General features: G+C 53.0%; 1 protein-coding gene across 2 annotated transcripts; it reads right to left on the bottom strand.

Annotated features, from left to right (window-relative positions):
* Positions 1–618: 618 nt before the first annotated feature.
* Positions 619–12,934, bottom strand: IMPDH2 (inosine monophosphate dehydrogenase 2). 2 transcript variants are annotated; one of them, XM_065845890.2, is made up of 15 exons: positions 12,775–12,934; positions 12,646–12,694; positions 12,447–12,548; positions 11,527–11,601; positions 10,858–11,064; positions 8,719–8,806; positions 7,924–8,123; positions 6,769–6,859; positions 5,952–6,047; positions 4,523–4,594; positions 2,153–2,296; positions 1,862–2,006; positions 1,634–1,777; positions 1,167–1,250; positions 619–879 (listed from the first exon to the last, which is right to left on the bottom strand). In XM_065845890.2, exons 1-15 carry the CDS (start codon positions 12,870–12,872, stop codon positions 858–860), a joined length of 1,617 nt encoding a protein of 538 aa, XP_065701962.1. In that variant the 5' UTR covers positions 12,873–12,934; the 3' UTR covers positions 619–857. The 2 variants fall into 2 exon arrangements, with proteins under 2 accessions (XP_065701962.1, XP_065701964.1); XM_065845892.2 differs by lacking the exon at positions 4,523–4,594.
* Positions 12,935–19,706: the final 6,772 nt, after the last annotated feature.

The raw sequence follows: 19,706 nt of genomic DNA, 5'->3' as shown, positions 1-19,706 counted from the left end.
CCAGTACAGGGGTAAAATGCCTTTGTCACCTGGTGTGGCAAGCACAGGCCAAGCCAGGGGGTTTTGCACTGCTCATACATCCAGAAACACAAGTGCCAGATCCTTTGTAAGCCTGTGCCCCTCCAACGTCATTGTCCACAGGCAGTGTGGTGAACGAACCGTACGTGAAGCCTGGACAAGTGATCTGTGCCACCTGCACCACCCAGCCAGGGGCTGCTGGGGAACGTGGGGACAGTATCAGATGTTTAGGGAAGAAAGAAAAGGAAGAATTCTCCCCACACATGGGAGAATACAGGTCCAAGGGGCTGGTGTGTGTAAGCAGCTGCAGAGCGTTTCCAGGGGCGTGGGGGTGGGTGTGCACACACGTACACAAACACCTTCGTGCTTATTGCAGCAGCTGGCACAGGCACATGGTCCTGTGTCAGCACAGCTGCTGCTGGGTTTGGCAGTTCCTGGCAACAGCTAACAGCCCTGTAAAATCTGGGCTGTCCCCTCCCTGCCCACCCTCACACACAGTGTCCCTCAGTGTCCCTGAGGATGCAGGAAGCAAAGGACAGAGCCAAAGGCAAGAGAACCAGAGCAGTACAGAAGGAAGAGGGGCTCTGGGCTGACACCAACTGCACATCTTTTCCTCTTTTATTGTAAAATACGACCAACGCGTGCAGGCCTCCAGGCGCCAGCCCAGGATCGCTGCCTCTGGGCGGCGGGTGGGCCCTCTCTGGTGGCCATGAAATAGCCAAGGGACACGGGGAGCTCCAGGCAGCCCACAGAGTAATGGCACTTCTGCAGCAAGAGCAGCTCCCACACGGGGTGGCACAGGGCTGAGGGACACGATGACAGACACAGACAGACCTACTTCAGAAGAGGCGCTTCTCGTACCTGTGAGGGAAGCAGCAGCCAGAGGGAGAGAACTTTTACTGACCCACCTCACCCAGGGACCAAAGACGGGTCAGAACAGCTCCTGGCCTGTGGGGGGGACAAGCCCTGGCACACTGGCAGTGGGAGGTGGCCCAGGCCAGACAACCAGCTGCGGCTCAGCACAGCTGCACAGTGACAGGTTGATGCCAGCAGCATGCCCAGCCTGCGGCACAGCAGCTGTGGCATGGGACGGCTGCACTTCCACATGCCCACCCCAGGGTGACAAGGGTCCTGCCGGAAGCACTTACGAGTGGAGGCCGTGCACCCCTCCTTCCACCTGGGCAGACGTCGTCCTCTTCTCAAACTTCAGCTCTCCCGAGTACATCATGGCTCTGAGGGGGAAGGACACCCGTTACCCGCCAGTCAGGGCCAGAAGGCAGAGCTCTGGCACACATTGAGCTGGAGCAGCTGGGACAAGGGACACTGGTTCCCCCAGCTGTGGCCAGAATGGGCTTTGCTGTGCTCCCAAGAGCCAGGCAGAGGAAGGTAACCCTGATGTTTCAAGCCCAGCCAGCTGTACACGCAACAAGAGACTGTGCTCCCGCATCAATGGGACTGGCAAATCTTCGCCACGGTGCCCACTGGACTTGAGGGGAGAAGGCTACAGCAAGGCCAGACCATGCAGAAAATGCTGCAGCATGGACACAGCTTGCCCAGAGACCCCAAATGGCAGCACTGGCATCCAGCCAGAGTACAAACGACAGGAAGCACTCACCGGACTTGGGTCAGGCTCTTGGCACCAATATCCTGGCAGGAATGCTGGATCCCAGCAATCAGGTATGGAATGAACTTGTGAATAGAGCCTTTGTCTTGCACTGCACCAGAGACCCCCTGGGCCACTTTGATTTTGTCTGTCTCACTGCATGGGAGCACAACCAAAGAAGTCTATGAAGCACAGAAGCCCCAAAAGCTTGGTCTGCTGCCCCAAAGCACCATCTCTTACCTGAAATACCTGTTCTGGCTGCCCAAGTTCTTGTCCATGGCATCTAGTGAGCCCATGCCACGGTATTTCTTCAGCCTAATTCCATCCGAGAAGAAGTACTCGCCTGGGGCCTCCGTGGTGGCAGCCAGGAGCGAGCCCATCATCACTGGCACAAGAGATGACCAAGAACAGCATGTCAGCAGCAAGAAGGTTGCGGCCACAAAACCCTCAGGGTCCCTGGGCGCAGCGTTATGCTGGGTTCCCCCCCATGCCCTCCTGCCCAGAACAGAACACCGTATGAACGCCACTCACCTGTGGAGGCCCCAAGCGCCAGAGCCTTCGCGATGTGCCCAACTGTCTGGATCCCTCCGTCTGCAATCACGGGGACACCAAACCTCCTGGCATATTCGGAGACCTTGTAGACTGCTGTGGCCTGGGGGCGGCCGCACGCCAGCACTGCGGGCAGGGAGAGGACAGCAGCAGGTCAGCCCCTCCGCAGCAGTGCGTTCTCTCCCCAGCAGACCCCAGCACACACATGCTCCAGCACTCGGGAACACACAAATCCCTTGGATGCTCCTTCCCTAGGGCCAAGTTGCAAGAGAAGGGGATGCCCAGGAGGTGCTGCTGGGACATCCTCATGGCCCTTGACTCCAAAAAGCTGTGGGTGATCTTGGGACAGGGGTTTTTGAGCCAACACCTGGGATCAGCCGAGACTCACGGCTCGTCCTGGTGCACAGCAGATGTGTGGGGAGCTCGGGAAGGAAGCAGAGCAGACCCCAAAAGCCCCTCTGCAGAGCATCCCTGGCATGTAGCCATTTCCCAGCGCTCGCTCCCTCCTAGCAATGCCAGACCTCTCTCTATATACCCAGCAGCTGTACAATGTGCTTCCTGCACAGAAAGGCAGCTGGCTGGGAGAGAGCAGGGATGTATATAGATATATATGTATAGACATATATATATATATATATATATAGATATATACAGATATATACACACATTTGCACACACACACAAACACACATGCAACAGTGGAAAAATGGAACAGGCAAGATAATTTGATGGCTTACAGGAAATAATTGATGTGCCTGCCCTGCAACACCGCAAGGATTCTGTCAAGTTTAGCTGCCCCATGGGAAGGGAGTTATTAGCTTTGGATTTACCTGCTTGTCCCAGTCAGTAGCAGTTAGAGGCTTCCCACTGTGCGAGGGAAAACCAGCACAGGGCACGTCTTGTAACACATTTGTCTGCCGCAGGCATGCAAGTACGCCGAGATAAGCTTCTCTTAGGGAGCCTTCCCTTCCCCACAATTAACGGGAAGCCTTTCTTCCAGTCATGGTTAGTCTGACACACCGGATAAGATTATGTCCATGCAGGATTAGTACTTTGGAGCGTGAACTCCAGGTGTGGTTCAGCCTGCCTGGCAGCGCGCAGCCCTGGCACAGGTTTGCTGAGGCCCGAGTCTGCAGTTGTTCCACTCCCAGCGCCCAGCAGCAGCTGCTGAGAGAGGGCAGCCAGACTCCAGGCTGAGATCATGAAAGAATCAATTTTAATCAAACAAAACTCAGCGTTCAGCTAGGGCTCAGCCAACCAGGGAGAGTCTGCCAGCTAGAATATGAATGCCATTAGTCTTAAAGAGATGGTCTCGCTCGGTACCACACTGCTAAAGGCCACGTTGTGGCTGCAAAACGCTGCAAGGGAAGAGCTCTGTGTAGAGAATCAACTGATTTTGAAGGGTTCAGAGTCCAGGCTCTATGGGGTTGTGCTGTAGGCAGTGCAGGATCTGTAGAAACTTCACAAGAACAACCCCGGAGACCAGCCCTTTAAGGAACAGCTTGGCTCAGGGTCCCTGGGAGCATCACAGTCCCAGCTGACCCAGTGCCACAGCTTCAGAGCACAGGCTTCCAAAGCAGGGTCCAGAGCACACACACACCGGGTGGTCTGGGTGAGGGTTTGTCCTCTTTTTTTTTTTAGCCTATCTGCAAAAGGTGGCCCTACAAGATCATCTGCTAGAGAAAACCTTCCGGGATCTTCAACATAAACCTTTTTCCCTTTGAGGGGTCTCAAAACTAGGAGGAAGGGCAAAACCCAAGGCTTGGGTGGCTGCTTGATCTGGTAGCATCAGAGAAGTACAGAGCAGACATCGCTGCACCCTGTGCTGGGCAGGGGAAGGGCCCTTTCTCCCCACAGGTGTCAGTGGGGAAAGACGTTGTTCTGCTACGCAGCTGCTGAGGCGGCCGTATGCAGTTACGTCCCTCTGTGACCCAGGGGATACAGCTTCAAGTGAAGCTTAGCCAGTGCACAACTTCCCCACAACTGGGGCCAGATTTGGAGCAGGATGGAGGACAGCTCTGGCACCATCTCCCAGCACTGGATCAGCAGAGCTGTGCCCAGCTGGAGCTCCAAGAAACGCAGCCAGAAAGCTTAGGCTCCTGAACTGAATTTTTGAGTGGAGGGTGGACAAGCCTGAGGGCCTTCAGCTTTGACAGTTCATACTCTGCTTTGGGAATTCAGAAAGGCTTCTCAGCTTCCATTTCAGATTAAAAACCAGTATCCAAAGCCACAAAACCCCAAGTGCATCTACAGCTAAATTATTCTCAAACAAGCAGTAGGGCCATGTGCAGCCAAATCAGGGTCCTGCTTCAAGACACATAATTAGGGTTGGGAACAGGGCAAGTGACTTACTATAGGTGCCCGTGACAGTAGAAGGGCATTTGGGGCTGTGGGACTTTAGGTCTGGAGGGATCTTTGGAGCAGCTAAACAAAAACAAACACACACATTTTAGAGACAGAAGAACAGCAGCAGAACAAAGGACCCCAGCAGTGACCTGCTACTAGGCAGAGCATACGGTGTGGGACAGAGCTGACCTTGCAAATCCTTCTGAGCCTGAGACAAGCCAGAGGCCAGGACTAAGCCAGCCAGCCCTGGCTGTGCACAGCACATGCTTGCCCTACCCCAGCAGCCATCCAGAGAAGTGACCCCCCCATCCCAAAGGCCAGAGTTCTTGCCCTAAGAGGGACAAAAACATGGGGAGCTGTGGCTAAGAGCTTTGCAACCACACCTCCTGTGAAAGCGCCACATTCTACCTCTGCTCTGTTCCTTCCCCAAAGCCAGCAACCAACCCCACCTTCCATGGCAACTGGGAGAAGCACCTCTGGAGACGTTCACCCCGCTGCAGAACGGAGCACAGCTCAGCAGGTCCTCTGCCACAGAGCCTGAGTAGGACACGAGTCCCGGTTCTGCTCTGGCTATGGAAGCATCAGGCCAAAGACACCGCAACCTCCCTAGAAACGTCACCCAAGACAGACCACCCTGTCTGGGAAATGCCCAGCGCTCCCTCGGCAGGCACAGCAGGACCGCTGGGCTGCTCCAGGCTGGAATCACAACTAATGCAGCACCTTCAGCCATCAGCCACGTTCCTGCTGCCTCCCACAAGGACCATGGAGCAACGCAGAGAGGGGTTGCACTCATTTGCTGCAGCACCTCACACCACCTCTCTGCACCTCACCTGCTGGGTTCAAAACATGAGGACTGAGCCTGTCCTCAAGGCAGCCTCTCTCCAGGCCCTGGGGACGCCCCTCTCTGTCTTTCAGCTATGGGTGACACGGCCTCTGCCCCGCAGGAGCTCCAGCTAACTGCACAGACAACGGCCAGAAGTCCCATTTCAGCCTGGGAATTGCAGAAAGGCACCAAGCCCAACAGACCAACTCTCAAGCATCACGCACGCCACTGCCAGAGGGAAGGGGAGCACGGACAGCCCGGTGCACATCACTCACAGCTCTAGGGACCCGGTAAAGCCCCTTTCCCTGCAGCACTGGCCGCCAGCCCCATCCCACACCACGCTGGTGGCTCCTCTTGGGCAAAGCTGCGTGTGCCACAGCTGCTCTACTCAGTCTCGGTCAGTACTGGGAGATGCCTTTGCTGCTGCTGCTGCCCCAAAGGTTTGAGCCAGGTGATGAGAACGTCCTGGACCAAGGGGGTGAAAAACGGCTTTGCTGTTGGACTCTGCCCTTATACCAGGAGATACCCATGCTGGCTGTGCTGCTTTTCAGCAGGGAACCTCTACTGAACAGATGTCTTCAGCTTATTTAGGAGACAGCTGATCTCTCTCACCTTCCTGCGTGATGCAAATGGAGCCACTGCCCATCCCGACTCTCAGGGCATCGACCCCTGCGTCAATGAGGTTCTTGGCCTGAGCCGCCGTCACAACTGTGGGGAGCAGAAACTGGTTTGAAGAGAGACAAGCAGATTTGTGCATGATGCAGCTCTGCCCTGGTTATTCCCCCCGCCCAGGGCACCAGCCATACACCCATGCTGGAGCCAGGCCTGGCTGTTCACTGACACTGGGCATATCTGCAAAAGCAGCAATGAGTTTCTACCCCAGCTGTCCCCAGCAGGCAAGGTGACACTGGTCCTTTAGGCTGCTCTGCAACATACTGACACACAAAGGCTGAGGGAGCAGAGGTCACCACACGGTGTCAAGAGCTCTTTGGGCCACACCAGGTAGCGAGGGCCGAGCACAGGCTCAGCAGCACCAGTGACACACTGGCCAGGTAAGACAAGGACTGCTGAGCTCTGCTGCCTGGAGGCAGGGAAAATCTCCATCAGATTAAACAATATTCATTATTATTATTATTATCCACAATTTTAAACTGGTGTGTAAAAGAAGCTGATGTGTAATGAACTACAGAGGACCGCAGCACACTGTGCTGCAAAACGAAGGTTTCAAAATATTTTCAGCTGCAGCAGCAGCAGGGAACACCCTGGGTCTGCAGAGTGGTCCTGCTCTGTTCCACAAGCCAGAGGAAACCATTTCAAGTTCACAAACATGTACCAGGGAGGATCATTTCATCCACATCCCTGCAGTTCCCTCTATGTCTAAGCAGCAAACATACTTTAGAGACAAGAACAGTCTTCATGGCAAGCCTACCGTTTCCTCCAATAACTTGCAGGCTGGGATATTTCTCCTTAACATATTTTATCATATTGATCTGGAAGATGGAGTTCCCCTGAGAGGAATCCTGCAACAGAAAGAAAACAGATTTCAACCAGAATTTCTGCAACACATTACAAATATAGCTCCAGAAGAGCCCCAGATCTTCGCTCTTGCTTCTTGGGGTCTCTGCTGCCCTGCCCAAGTGGGCAGAATGACACCCCAAGTTGAGCACAGAACCAGAGGAGAAGCTGCTGCCAAGACAGTAACGTACCTGCCCTGTGCAAGGCAGTTCATCATAAAGACTTCAGAAATATTCTTCACATTTAAACCCTGCGGCTTCTACAGTAGGCAACAAGCAGCACACCTGGCTGCAGGTAAGAACCATCTGGTCCTACCACCAGGACACTGTCAGCCCTGTCTCCAAGCACAGGTGAAAGGGTGATTGTTTCTCATGAAATTCAGAAGGGCTGGCAGGGGGAATGTATCGCTCCTGCTGCGCAGCAGAAATACCAGATGTCAACCAGTGAGTGCTCAGGCTGACTCCTGGTGTCTGTTAAATGTTTCCAGCCGCAGGGATGCTCAGCTGCGCCCTCACAGCACGGTGGACTCACAAGCCAACAACCGATGAGAAAATCACATGTGAATTCAGGCTGTGACTGCTGTACCCAAAAGCTTACAGGCCAGAAGGGGAGACAAGCAGAGCAGCTATGGGCTGACCACTCCTGAACATCAGGAGTTTAAGAGAATAACAGTAACAAACAGCAAATAGCTGAAGGGAAACTGTAAGAAGCCAAATATTCAGAACTAGTTAGGGACATCAGAGAAGACAGCTGCAGGCTGAAAGAAGCATTTTTAGAAGATTCTGTATTAACTGACAATGTTTCTCTTCTCAGCCTTCAGGGCTTCGATGCACCAACATAAACCCTTGAGGTCTAAGAAGTTCCCAGGCAAGAGGAATCCCTCTTATTTGAGGATTCCAACCTGAACGAGACAGAGAAGTCAACAAACTGCCATATTCTAACACAAAAGGGCCTGTAACGAAGACAGTGTGTGCTGTGCAGCTGCCCCACTGTCAGGGAGGTTCACTCCAACGGGATCCTCAGCCCACCCGAACCCCCCAGGACAGGGTGATGCTGGCAGGTGTCTCACCAGCACGACCACATCTACACCGGCCTGCACCAGCAGGTCCAGTCGGTACTTGTCATCTTCATGAGTCCCAATAGCAGCACCACAGAGCAGTTGCTTCTTGGAATCCTTAGAAGCCAGAGGGTAGTCCCGGTTCTTCTTGAGATCAGTGCGGGCAATTATAGCCACCAGCTCGTCATCTTCATTAACAATAGGCAGCTTGCCTTGAAACAAAGAGAAAGAACGTTACTGCAGATTTCTGTAGGAGAAAGGCCTCAGTCTGGAGCGGTGCAGCAGACCAGGAGCATCAAGCAGGCAGCAGATGGTACAAGGGGAAGGCTCATGAGGTGTGTTATCAAATCTTGCCTGACCACAGATGCCAGCAGCCCTGGCTCGGGAAACAGAGCAAACAGTTTGCAGGACTGGAAAAGGGCTCAGTATTGTCACACTGACCACAGAAAAAAGTGCATATTTTTTAACAGTTGGACCCTCAACACTGTTAAAAGTCAAACTACCAAACCCTGGCAGAGCTGAATCGACTGCTAAAATGTGAAGATGTGTGGCTGGATAGCCGGGTGCTTTTCAGCTCCTGAGCTGCCAAGAATCCCTCAGCTTCAAACAGATTTGAGATGAACGCATGTGAACTCTGTACCCTGGCAGAGGGCTGCGGGCACTCTCTCCACACTGTCCCCTCGTGCTGGAACGCAGTGTGTTCCTCCCACGTTCCACCCGCACACGGATGTGTGCCCACATCCACCCACCGCTGCTCCAAGCCCAGATTCCACAGCTCTCCCTCGTATCGCAGACGTCTGCAGGTACCTTTTTTACTCCTTTGCAGAATTTCATTTGCTTCTTTCAACATTACACCAGCTGGGGCCACAACAAGATCCTCGCGCTTTGTCATAATCTAGTGGGAGGGAGAAGATAAAAAGTCACAAGAACTCCTTCGCGCTGATCTGAAAATACCGAACCTCTCTGCCCACGTGAAACGCTCTGCAGCAGTGGCATGGGAGTATCTCCAGACAAAGGAGCCCACAGCACAGCAACACGCCTCCAGAAACACACAGGAACAGCCTCCAACGTGCTGTCCCCACACAAGCAGTGGGCATCGATCCCCGAGCCCATCGGTGTAGTGAAAACAGGAGATGGCAGAGGGCCTCAGCAAGCCGAGGGAGAGCACCCAGAAACAAGGGATGACTCTCAGATGACCCTTGTTTGGGATGTCACCCAAACAGCCCTCCCTTTTAATAGAGCACAGGCAAATAAGGGCTGGAGACACCTCCAGAGTCCCATGCTGTTCTGGCAGAAACGCTACCCCCCCCCACCCTGAGCTTGTTTTCAGGCAGCGATCCCCAGCGCACGGGCTCTGGAAGGGCTCTGCCCAGAATAACCCACTGCTGCTGCTGGCAAGGTCAACAGGGCAAAGAGGTCACTTCAATCCAAACAAACATGCTCACCCATGCTCACTGTGACAAACAAGCACCAAAACACAGCGGGCAGGCAAGGGGCAATGGACACAAGCTGGAACATGGAAACATCTGACGTTGTACACAGAAAAAATGCTTTCATTGTGACAGTGGTCAAGCGCTGGAAGAGCAGCCCAGAGAGGCAGCGAGATCTCCATCCTTGGAGACGCAGACACAGGGCCATGCAACATGCCCTGGAGGTACCTCGCCACTCACAGCGTTCTGCAGTCACAAAGTTCACATGGGATGTTCTCAAAAACGTTACTTGAAAAGGATAGGCAAAGCTACAAGGGATCACTCTCTAACTCTAAAGGAAGGTAGATTAGTTGCACACACAAAAAAAGGGAATGTTTTAGTTATTTATACCATAAGAACAGACATTTTGCTTCAAGAAAGAGGTTCACCCTGCCTGCATCCACCCAAAATCCTGTCTGTGACAGAAGCCACACCTCAGGAAAAGCCTGAGGAATCACAGACACATCCCAACACACTCCCTAAGCCTGCGGGATCCATGAGCTTCCTGAGCTGCAGGAGACCTGCATGTTTAACTGGATGGCAACAAACCACTCGTTTCCCCAGCCCTGCCTGGTGACAGAGGCAAGCACCAAACTTCTGACTCTGTGCTGCTGAACAATCCACAAAAAGGATGAGAGGAGATTCTTATCTGGCTCCTCTGAATGGGCACTTCAAAGGGCCACGTACACTTTAGTGACCTACTCTTGTTTTAAGATTCTTGTTACATGTATTTATAGGTGATTTCAAACGAAACAGGGATGAGCATGTGATATCAGGTTTGGTCAGCAAGAGCTAAAAATAGCCGTGAGTCAAGAGCAGCGGCTGGCTGAGGCAGCGGTGGTGTAACCTGACAGTGCTGCAGAGCTACGGTTACACGGTGTAATGGGAATGCCAGAACCAACGGGAATCAGCGTCACCACCGCAGAGAACGTTCTCCTGTTCAAGGGGAGTTTGACAGCGTGGCGTTATAAAAGCTGAACTGCCAGTTTCCAAGTTCAGGGTGTTATTTTAAAGAGCAAGTAGCCAAGATGAGGCACACAGGGAAAGGCAGCCCAGTGCTTGGAGGGCTGGCTGGGCACAGCGTGTCTGCTACAGCCCCGGCCAGCGCCAGCACATGGGGCCATAGCAGCAGCCAGGAACACCAGGAATTAATTACTGAAACAGGGGAGAGCACCAGCTGCAGAGAGGACGGCTTCTACAGCACTGAAAGGTAACGCCGTAGGAGGAGACATGCAGATGCTAACTGCATGGCCACTCTTTTGTATCTGCACTGCAGGAGTCATAGAGAGAGCGTGAAGGAACAAGACGCCCTCCCCTGGAAATAGTTAGCGATGGACCCGCAGTGCTAACGTGGAGCTGCTCCCTCCTGCTGACGCAGCATCCTCTGGGCCACGCACTCGCCCTTCTCCTCATCACAAGCCATGCTGCTTCCTAACGCGACGCTCGCACCCACTGGGTGCTCACGAGCCCTTCTCACCTCGCCAAGAGGCAAGTCGTGCTCCGACTCCTTCAGGAAATCAATATCTCGAGATGAGATGATCCCGACCAGCTTGCCCCCCATCTTCCCATTGTCCGTGATGGGAATCCCACAGAATCCGTGACGAGCTTTTGCTTCAAACACATCTCGCACTCGGTCGTTAGGGCTCAGCACCACGGGGTCTGTGATGAATCCTTGCTCATATTTCTGAAATGAAGGAGATTCAGTGGACAGGCTCAGCGGCACCTCCAGACTCAGCAGAATTGGGGCATGTGCCTGGTGGTTACTGCAGCCGCTCACAAAGGTCTGTGACCACCCAGCCTGACCACGGGCTCACCAACAGGATGACTCCAAACCAGCACCAAGGCTTGCCCAAGTAGGGTGAGATTCCCAGGAGTTCCCAGGCTTAATCTCCTTGAAATTACGGGGGATACTCCCACACCAGGAGGCCTGACAGTTCTCACATCCCAGGCTGTGAGTTGGCAGCACCTAACACGCAACCAGAGGTTTGTGCAGGCAACCGCGGCAGCACCGCTGTTCTGAAACACCAATATCTGGCACACTTGAATGGTCTCCTCTCACAGCTCCTTCAGCGGGGCCAAGCCCTGGTGCCCACCTCCACCATGCGCCCTGTGAGTGCGGTTTGTTGCCAGCGCTCCAGACACTCACCTTCACCTTCCGCACTTCGTTGGCCTGGAACTCTGGGGTGCAGTTGTGGTGGATGAACCCAATTCCCCCGGTGAGCTGGTAACACAAAGGTGTCTGTAAGTTCCTGCAAAACCCACCTGGCCCTTCACTGGCTGGATCCAGCAGCTGAGCAGGGACAGCTGGACCACACAGGCCACCCTCAGGGAGCCAGTGTGGCAAAGTGGGGGACGGGTGGGGTGCCTGCCCATAGACACCTCTTAGAATCACAGAATACTGTGGGTTGGAAGGATCTTCCCAGCTCCCCCAGTGCCACCCCTGCCATGAGCAGGGACATCTTCACCAGCTCAGGTTGCTCAGAGCCCCGTCCAGCCTGGCCTGGGATGTCTCCAGGGATGGTTCATCCACCACCTCTCTGGCCAACCTGGGCCAGGCTCTCACCACCCTCAGTATAGAAAATTTCTTCCTCATGTCTGCCCTGAATCTCCCCTCTAGTATAAAACCATCACCCCTTGTCCTATCACAACAGGTCCTGCTAAAAAGTCTGTCCCCATCTTTCTTATTGTCTCCTTTTAAGCATGGAAAGGTTGCAATAAGGTCTCCTCGGAGCTTCTCTTCTCCAGCTTAACACCCCAGCTCTCTCAGCCTGTCCTCCCAGCAGAGCTGTTCCAGCCTCGGATCATTTCTGTGGCTCCTCTGGCCCCTCTCCAACAGGTCTGTGTCTGTGCTGAGGACTCAGAGCTGGACCAGCACTGCAGGGGGGGATCCAGAGCACACGGGGACAACCCCCCCCACGCCGCTGCTTTGGGTGGCACAGGCCCCCCCGCCCGCTGCCTCGAGAAGCCCCGGGGAGACACGTCCTCACATCGCGGGGGCTGCAGGGGGTCTCTGAGGCGATCCCCGAGCAGCCGGGCCTGTGTCCCCGCACTCCGGGCCGCACTCACCGCCATGGCGATGGCCATGCCCGCCTCGGTGACCGTGTCCATGGGGGAGGAGACCAGCGGTGTTTTCAGCGTGATCCTCTTGGTCAGCGCCGAGGTCAGGTCCTGGCGGGGAGGAAGGCGGCGGGTGAGCGGTGGCCCCGGCCCCGGTCCCGGTCCCGGTCCCGGTCCCCAGCCCGCTCCCCCCGGCCCGGCCACTCACCACCTGGTCCGCCGTGAAGTCGATGTATCCCGGGAGGATGAGGAAATCGCTGAGGGGAGAATGAGGGGAGACGCGTGAGTGACGGGCCCAGCCCCGCGCCCCCGGCCCGGCCCCGCTGCCGGTACTCACTTGTAGGTGAGCCCATCGCCGCAGCTGAAGAGCTGCTGCGCCGTCAGCCCGTCGTCGGGCACGTAGCCGGTGCCGCCGCTGATCAGGTAGTCCGCCATGGCGCCGGCTAACGCGTGCCCGCCGCACCGCACGCGCGCCCCCGAGCGCCCGCGTCCGCGGACGGCGGCCGCCAGGGCTCAGCCCGGGCCCGCCCAGCGACAGCGGCCGCCGGAAGGGGCGGGGCCGCGGGCAGCGGGCACCACGCACCGTCCCGGCCCGCCCGGGAGGGCACCGAGCGCCGCCGGTCGTACGGGTGTCCCCGCCCGGGACGGACCTATCCTCTGCCCAGCCCGGGGCTGCCTGTTTGCTGAATCCAAGCGGGTAGTTCAATGTATAGGAAGGCAGTTCAATGCGTAAGAAGGCAGTTCAATACATAGGAAGACAGTTCAATGCATAGGAAGGTAGTTGAATGTATAGGAAGGAAGCAATAAGGAGAGAGCTGGGGCTGTTCAGCCTGGAGAAGAGAAGCTGAGAGGGGATCTCATCTATGTTCTACTTAAATTTGAGAAAAAACTTCTCAGGGTGACAGAGCACTGGCCCAGGCTGCCCAGGGAGGTTGTGGAGTCTCCTTCCCTGGAGACATTCAAACCCGCCTGGACACATTCCTGTGCGACCTCACCTAGGTGTTCCTGCTCCAGCAGGGGGATTGGACTAGATGATCTTTTGAAGTCCCTTCCAATCCCAAACATACTGTGATACTGTGATATCTCTAGGGTGGTGTCAGAGGATGGACCAGACTCTGTTCAGTGGTGCTCAATGACAGGATGAGGGGCAACGGGCACAGACTGAAACACAGGAGGTTCCGTCTGAATATGAGGAGAAACTTCTTCACTTTGAGGTGCCAGACCCTGGACCAGGCTGCCCAGAGCGGGTGTGGAGTCTCCTTCTCTGGAGACATTCAAACCCACCTGGATGTGACCCTGTGTGGTCTGCTCTGGTGACCCTGCGTTAGCAGGTGTGTTGGACTGGATAATCTCCAGAGGTCCCTTCAACCCCAGTCAGTCTGTGATTCTGTGAACTGCAGGTACAGCTCTGTGTGACACTCCCCATCTTTGCAGACACAAGTACAACCTGTGCGGTGTGACATGCGCTTAGAAAACAACCTAAAGAAGACAAATCATGGGTGACTTGCACCAGAAGATGCTGCCCGTGGGGCCTGGCAGTTGGGTGTTGAGTTCAACACCAGATACTCCAACAGCTTCAGAAGAGAGATGAGAATGTGCTCGTTGGATCAGTGGTGGGTGCAGAGCTAGAAGAGGTCACCAGAATCCCAGGAGCAACCTTTGTAAGGCAAAGTGATCTGCAAGAAGGATGGAAGTCAAGAAGTGACAGTCCTGCACAGGAGGGGAATGAAAGGCACTGGGGGAAGAGGGGACGGTGCCAAGGCAGATGTCCCGCTGGGAGGATCCATGCCGGTCCCAGCTCACCCAAGCCCTCTCCTCCCTAAGCTGCCGTGCCAGGCTGCACACACACGCTGAGGAGCTGCACTGTGCTGCACGCTGCGGGGTCACAGGCTGGCACTGTCCTGCCGGCACCGCAGAGGACGGCTGGAGGATTTTGGAGGAGGGCAGTGGCAGGAGCAGGGAGGACCATGCCTGAAGAATGGGCACAAACACAGACCCGCTGTAGAGGAGAGCTGCAGGAACCAGTGACCGGCTGCTTCCAGGATGATATGTTCCCTTCCATCTGGGCATCAGGAAAAGTTCCCGTACTGCGGCCTCAGAACAACCTCCTCCTCTGACAGCTGGTTTGCTTGTGATATACCAGATGTGGTCTGGGAGCAGCAGGGAAATGAGAGGGCCAGACCCTTCCTCACTCTGCTCTTGTATGATGGGCTCTCCAAGGCAACGCACTATTTAACACTAACACGTTCAGGGAACTAAAGAATGGTGTTCCTGTACCAACCATCTTCCTGCAGTAGATTACATCTTTGTCCAAAGATCAGCAAGTAGCTTTGAGAACATGTGCCACTCATGTTATCCAGCTACAGGACACAGGAAATCAGAACAGAGAGGTCTGTGTCTCCTGAGCAGTGGGGGAGCAGATGGCCCTTGTGTGCTGTGAGGGTCATTCATCACATTCAAGCCTCTAGTTTGGATTGACATGTTTTGGTCTGAATGAGGTTCTCCAAAAGACAGAACGCAGTTTAGAGCGAGACCGGTTAAGCTAGACTTTGGTAGATGCTAATGTTAATTTTACACGGTAGGGTAAAAGACCCCAAACGAGTGACCTGTGCTATGGATAGAAGCAGGACTCGAGTAGCTGGTTTGCTCTCAGCAGCAGTAATCCACACAGAACAGAGGCTGCAGTTTCTACGTTCCAGTTGTTTCCCAACAGAGGGCGGGTTGTTTTGTGGTGGGAAAGGAAGGCTCATGCCTCAGCACAGGGATGTTCCCTTTGGCATGAGGAAGGGTACATGTGGCTCTCAGATAACTAAGGTGTCCCTGTTTAAAAGCCAGCAACAAGGATCCACAATGGCACTTAAAACTATAAGCCAAGAGACCGGCAGTGATCCTGTTGCTATTACTGTGAACGCCAACATCAACACCATCTTCCTACAGCCACACATTAAGAGCGGTTGTTGTACGCTATGCTCTCAGCTTCACAGAGTTTCAGTTCTTGTTCCCAGTCTGCTACAAAAGACTGCAGTTCACCCTGGTTTTACTTCTTTACATAATTCCTGGGTTGATTCTCAGCTGAGTTGACTTCACCTACCCAGACACTGATTTCCCATTGTTTGCAGTTTGCTTGGGCAAAGGAGCGGTAAGAAAATCACCATCATTTGCGGTAAATAAAGCACCTAGGCTCACACCACCAAAACCAGTAAGGACACCGAGACACTTAGCCCAGAGGCAGGGTTCAGAAACACCGCCTTCCGAAGGAAAACGCTGCCTGCCAAGGACACGCACTCCCGAGTCAGCGTTACCTGTCACGGGATCAGCAGATCGGGCGGCAGCGTGCCAGACCTAGATCAGTTTAACATGTCTCTCTACCCTTTCTTTTAAATAATGGCAGCGCTAACAAAGCCTCTTGGGGAGGCACACGCCAATCTCGGCCATTACGCCAGAGTACAGCAGTAAACAGGCAAGTTGGTTTCTGTTCCAACAGCAACACCAGGTGAAGTTTAATGGTTCTCAAACAGACTACAACAGAGGCTGCAGGGAAAAACATTTTATTTCCAAGCAGATTACAAAGAGCAGAGAATATAAGAGTAAAATTAAATTAAAAAAATAGTTGAGTGCATCTCTTTAAAATGATTTGTAGTGTGAGTTACTCACGGGGCAAAGCTACTGGAGAGTTCTGAAGGTCACTTTGCAGGATGCCAATCACATGTGCTGTTTAGACCAGGGTCAACACGGGAGGGACAGACAAGACGTATTTTGCATATAGGCTGCACACTCATGATCAAGCGAGGCTCTGGGCTGCAACAGGACCCTGCCTTTCCAAGACATCCTCTCCACCTTGTTCTCTCCTGCAGTTCCCTCTCAAGTTCTAGGTGCGGTTTATTGCTGCTGTGAGTGAGTTCGATCTGCTTCCCCATTCTGGTGAACTCAAACAAGAACAGAGAAGCCGGCAAACACGGCTGCCATGCGCAAGGTTACACAGGGAAAGCGACCACAGCACTGAGAGCTGAGCTGCAGCTGCACAATGAAGCGAACCAAGAAGTAAGGGTCATAGCAATCACCTCAGAGATTGTGGGGCAGCAGGTCAGTGAGACTTCTGGAAGAAGATTTGTGATGCTCCTTAAGGTAGGAAGATGCTCGTGCAGACAAGAGCTCTTTCCTATGCATTGGCACCAGTGAAATGGAACAGGCTGAAACATCAGGATAAGGTACAGTCTCTGTAGTACTTGAGAGGAGCAGCCCCAGCAAGAAGATTGGGAGAAAAACCCCATCGAGGGTGGAAGACAGATTATATCCCACTTTAACAGTGATTTACAAGTCCAAACGCTAGTTGCAAGTAAGTCACTATTAAACTTGGATGAGAACGCAGTTTAGTTGGACTGTGCAGAGTCAGTCAGCGATCAGCAAGAGGATGAGCAATGAGAACGTCAGCTCTTTTCTACCGCTTTTGCATCTGTTCTTACAGCAGCACGGGAGGCTGAAGATGGCCCAATCCATTCTGTGCACACCAAAGCAGACAGCAGCCCCGGTGCAGCTGAGAACCAGACTGGCTTAATTTCTGCCCAAGGATCAATGGTACAGAAGATTCTTATTTAGGGATCAGATTAAGTCTCTTTTCATTGCTCCAAGGCAGAACAGTTCAGGAACTACTTCAGACCTTGTCTCGCATCTAAAACCCAGATCTCCAGGGGTGAAGCACCCGATGGATGAGAGCCCTGCTAAGTTACTTAGACTGTTCCCTTTACTCACCACTCTAGACAGGAGTGAAGAGCCACTCTCTGGGCTGCTCTCTGCTGCTCCAGCCACCACCACTTACAAGAAATGCTTGAACTCTTGAAAGTAAATGGAAATCTAATGGTTATGCAGACAAGTGTGTGAGAGGCTACAAGATTCCTTAAGGAAGCAATGCTGCTAGTGTCAAGAGACAGTACACGAGTGTCACGTCAGAATGTGAGGGGCTTTACCATTGTCAGTCATGCTCTGCTTTCTGTGGTTCCTTTCATACCACAGAGACAAGATGGGCACAGTTTGAAACCAACAACACAGGGTCTCTAGCTTGCCTGTTCTCAGCTTTATTTATTTAGAAAACAATGCAATTTCAGCCTGTCTCATACATGGCATAGGGCATGGACATTTCTCGTTTAATATATACACAGGTACAAGAGCTAGCGGTTTGGCACTCTCAGAGCCGAGGGGAATGCCCTTTAAGCAGCAGTCAAGCTGGTTATAGGAAAGTGTTAAAAAGCTATTTTACATGTTTGACTGGGAACATTTCCCAGAACTTGGATAGCAACCCTAAGCCATAGCACTCCTCTGTGCACGTCTTCCTATGAGCCCCTAAAAGGGAGCAGATCGTGTTCTTCACTATCAAAGAACATAGTATTTATATCCTAGAAATACTGTACCTTTTAAACTAGCTCCAGAGAGCCAGACTAGAAGCCAGGTCCAGAAAAATAATCCTTAAGTCACAGTATATCGATTGTCTCTAAAAACAGGGAATGAAGTTAACACAGTGGACATTCTGATGAGACAGTACAGAACGGTGGGGCCGTCCACTTCTGTGTCAGCAAATCCCTCTCCTGTGCACATCCGAACAATGAGAAAATAATGGAAACGCTTCAGTCTGTCAGGACAAAACCAATCATGAGGAGATCTCCACAGTTCACCGTATGCCAGGTTCCCCCACTCTGAAGCTCTGTACTCCAAGGTCAAGAACTCTTTCCCCTACAAAGATTTTATATCATCCTGCAGTTAAGGGTTGTAAGGAAGGTGCGCAATCTAGAATTTTAAGGTAACATGGAATTCTGTTTTCCCAGAAAGCTCGGCTGAAGCATCTGTGCATCCCTAACCTGGCACTGCCCTAATATTCTGTCATGTTATGCCAGCTTCTGTCAATTTTTGCAGTAAGGGGTGACTCCCCAAGCCACCTGTTGAAGCGACTTGTACACTGGGTATCTGGCAGATGATTTCAACACCCGCTGCCTTTCCAAGGGGGACAGGCAAAGCAGCCAGCTCACACTGAGGCTATGCTGGAGCCAGCTTCCCACACAGCACCCTGAGCAACAAGCGCAACCAGCTGCTTGAAACAGCAGGAGCTCACCCCAAACACATCCTTAAATACTTAAATTACGGCCAGAGATGGACGTTCCAGTCACTAATACATGGTAAAGAGACTACAGGCTTCCTTCCGACAGCTGAACTTGCCTGAGGGAATGTCGCCAGCACTGCACATCACCCAGGCACTTACCCCCGGGATCCAGGCACCAGCCGCAGGCTGGTTTTCCCCTGGCATAACTCTGAGGGCAGACACTGAGCTAAGAATTAACTTTAGAGTACAGGTATTAGCAAACTGCACATTGCTACTCCATCTCTCTGCAGTTATCTGAGCACAGAGTCCTATGCAGGGAACAAACTGCTCATACTGACACCCAGCTCAAGCACAGCTGCTTTCTCCTGAACACCAACATCAATATGAATTATCAGGGGCCCACACCCCTCAACACTGCTCAGGAGCACAAAGGTGGAAAACATTGTGGCTATTCATCATTTACACTGTGCACAACCAACAGAGAGGGCAGCCCTTCCTTCTCACTACAGACAGGTGCTGGTCAACAGAAGCTTCAGAAAAATTGCTCGCCTGTACACAAGTTTAAGCTCTTTTACTGTAATATATGGTTGAATATATATACCTCTATATTTTGGAACAGGGAAGGGGCATGACATGGAGAAGCAGGGAAGACAAGTTCAAGAAGCAGAGTCATCTCTCCGCATCCAAGAAGCTGGTGGCACAAATAACAAGCCTGGCTAGAGTGATCTCCCATTTCAAGCACAGTTGGTTACCCGCTGGCTTCAAAAGAGCAGACTATTTGTTAATGATATAAAATACAGCAACCATTTAAGATGCAGCAAGGCAAGGCTACAGGGCTGGGGTTTATGATCATGAACAATGTCAGAAGCTACACAGCTGTGTTTAAAACTGTGAAAAGGCTGTTAAGTGACAGGAGTAAGCCATGTGCTGCTCCTGGAAGGCCTTTTCCCTCTGACACCCCTTCATCCTGCGGTTGGTGTGATGCGTTTGTAAAGGTGGGGAGAGGGGGATTTGCCTGGGGGTGAAGCCTCACGGGCTGGCCACAGAACATCAGGACAGTCTGATCTGGTCTCACAGATGCCACATTCCTCGCTTGAGACCAAGCTTCCATCAGCAAGCAGACAATCAGGTCCTTCAACAGAAGTTAATCCCCTTCTACCTTCCTAATTTGTAAGGGTGAA

Source organism: Patagioenas fasciata, chromosome 10 (assembly GCF_037038585.1).
Source record: "Patagioenas fasciata isolate bPatFas1 chromosome 10, bPatFas1.hap1, whole genome shotgun sequence".
Taxonomy (NCBI): domain Eukaryota; kingdom Metazoa; phylum Chordata; class Aves; order Columbiformes; family Columbidae; genus Patagioenas; species Patagioenas fasciata.
Note: the sequence above shows the minus strand (reverse complement) of the source record. Positions and strands in the feature narration are given on the sequence as shown.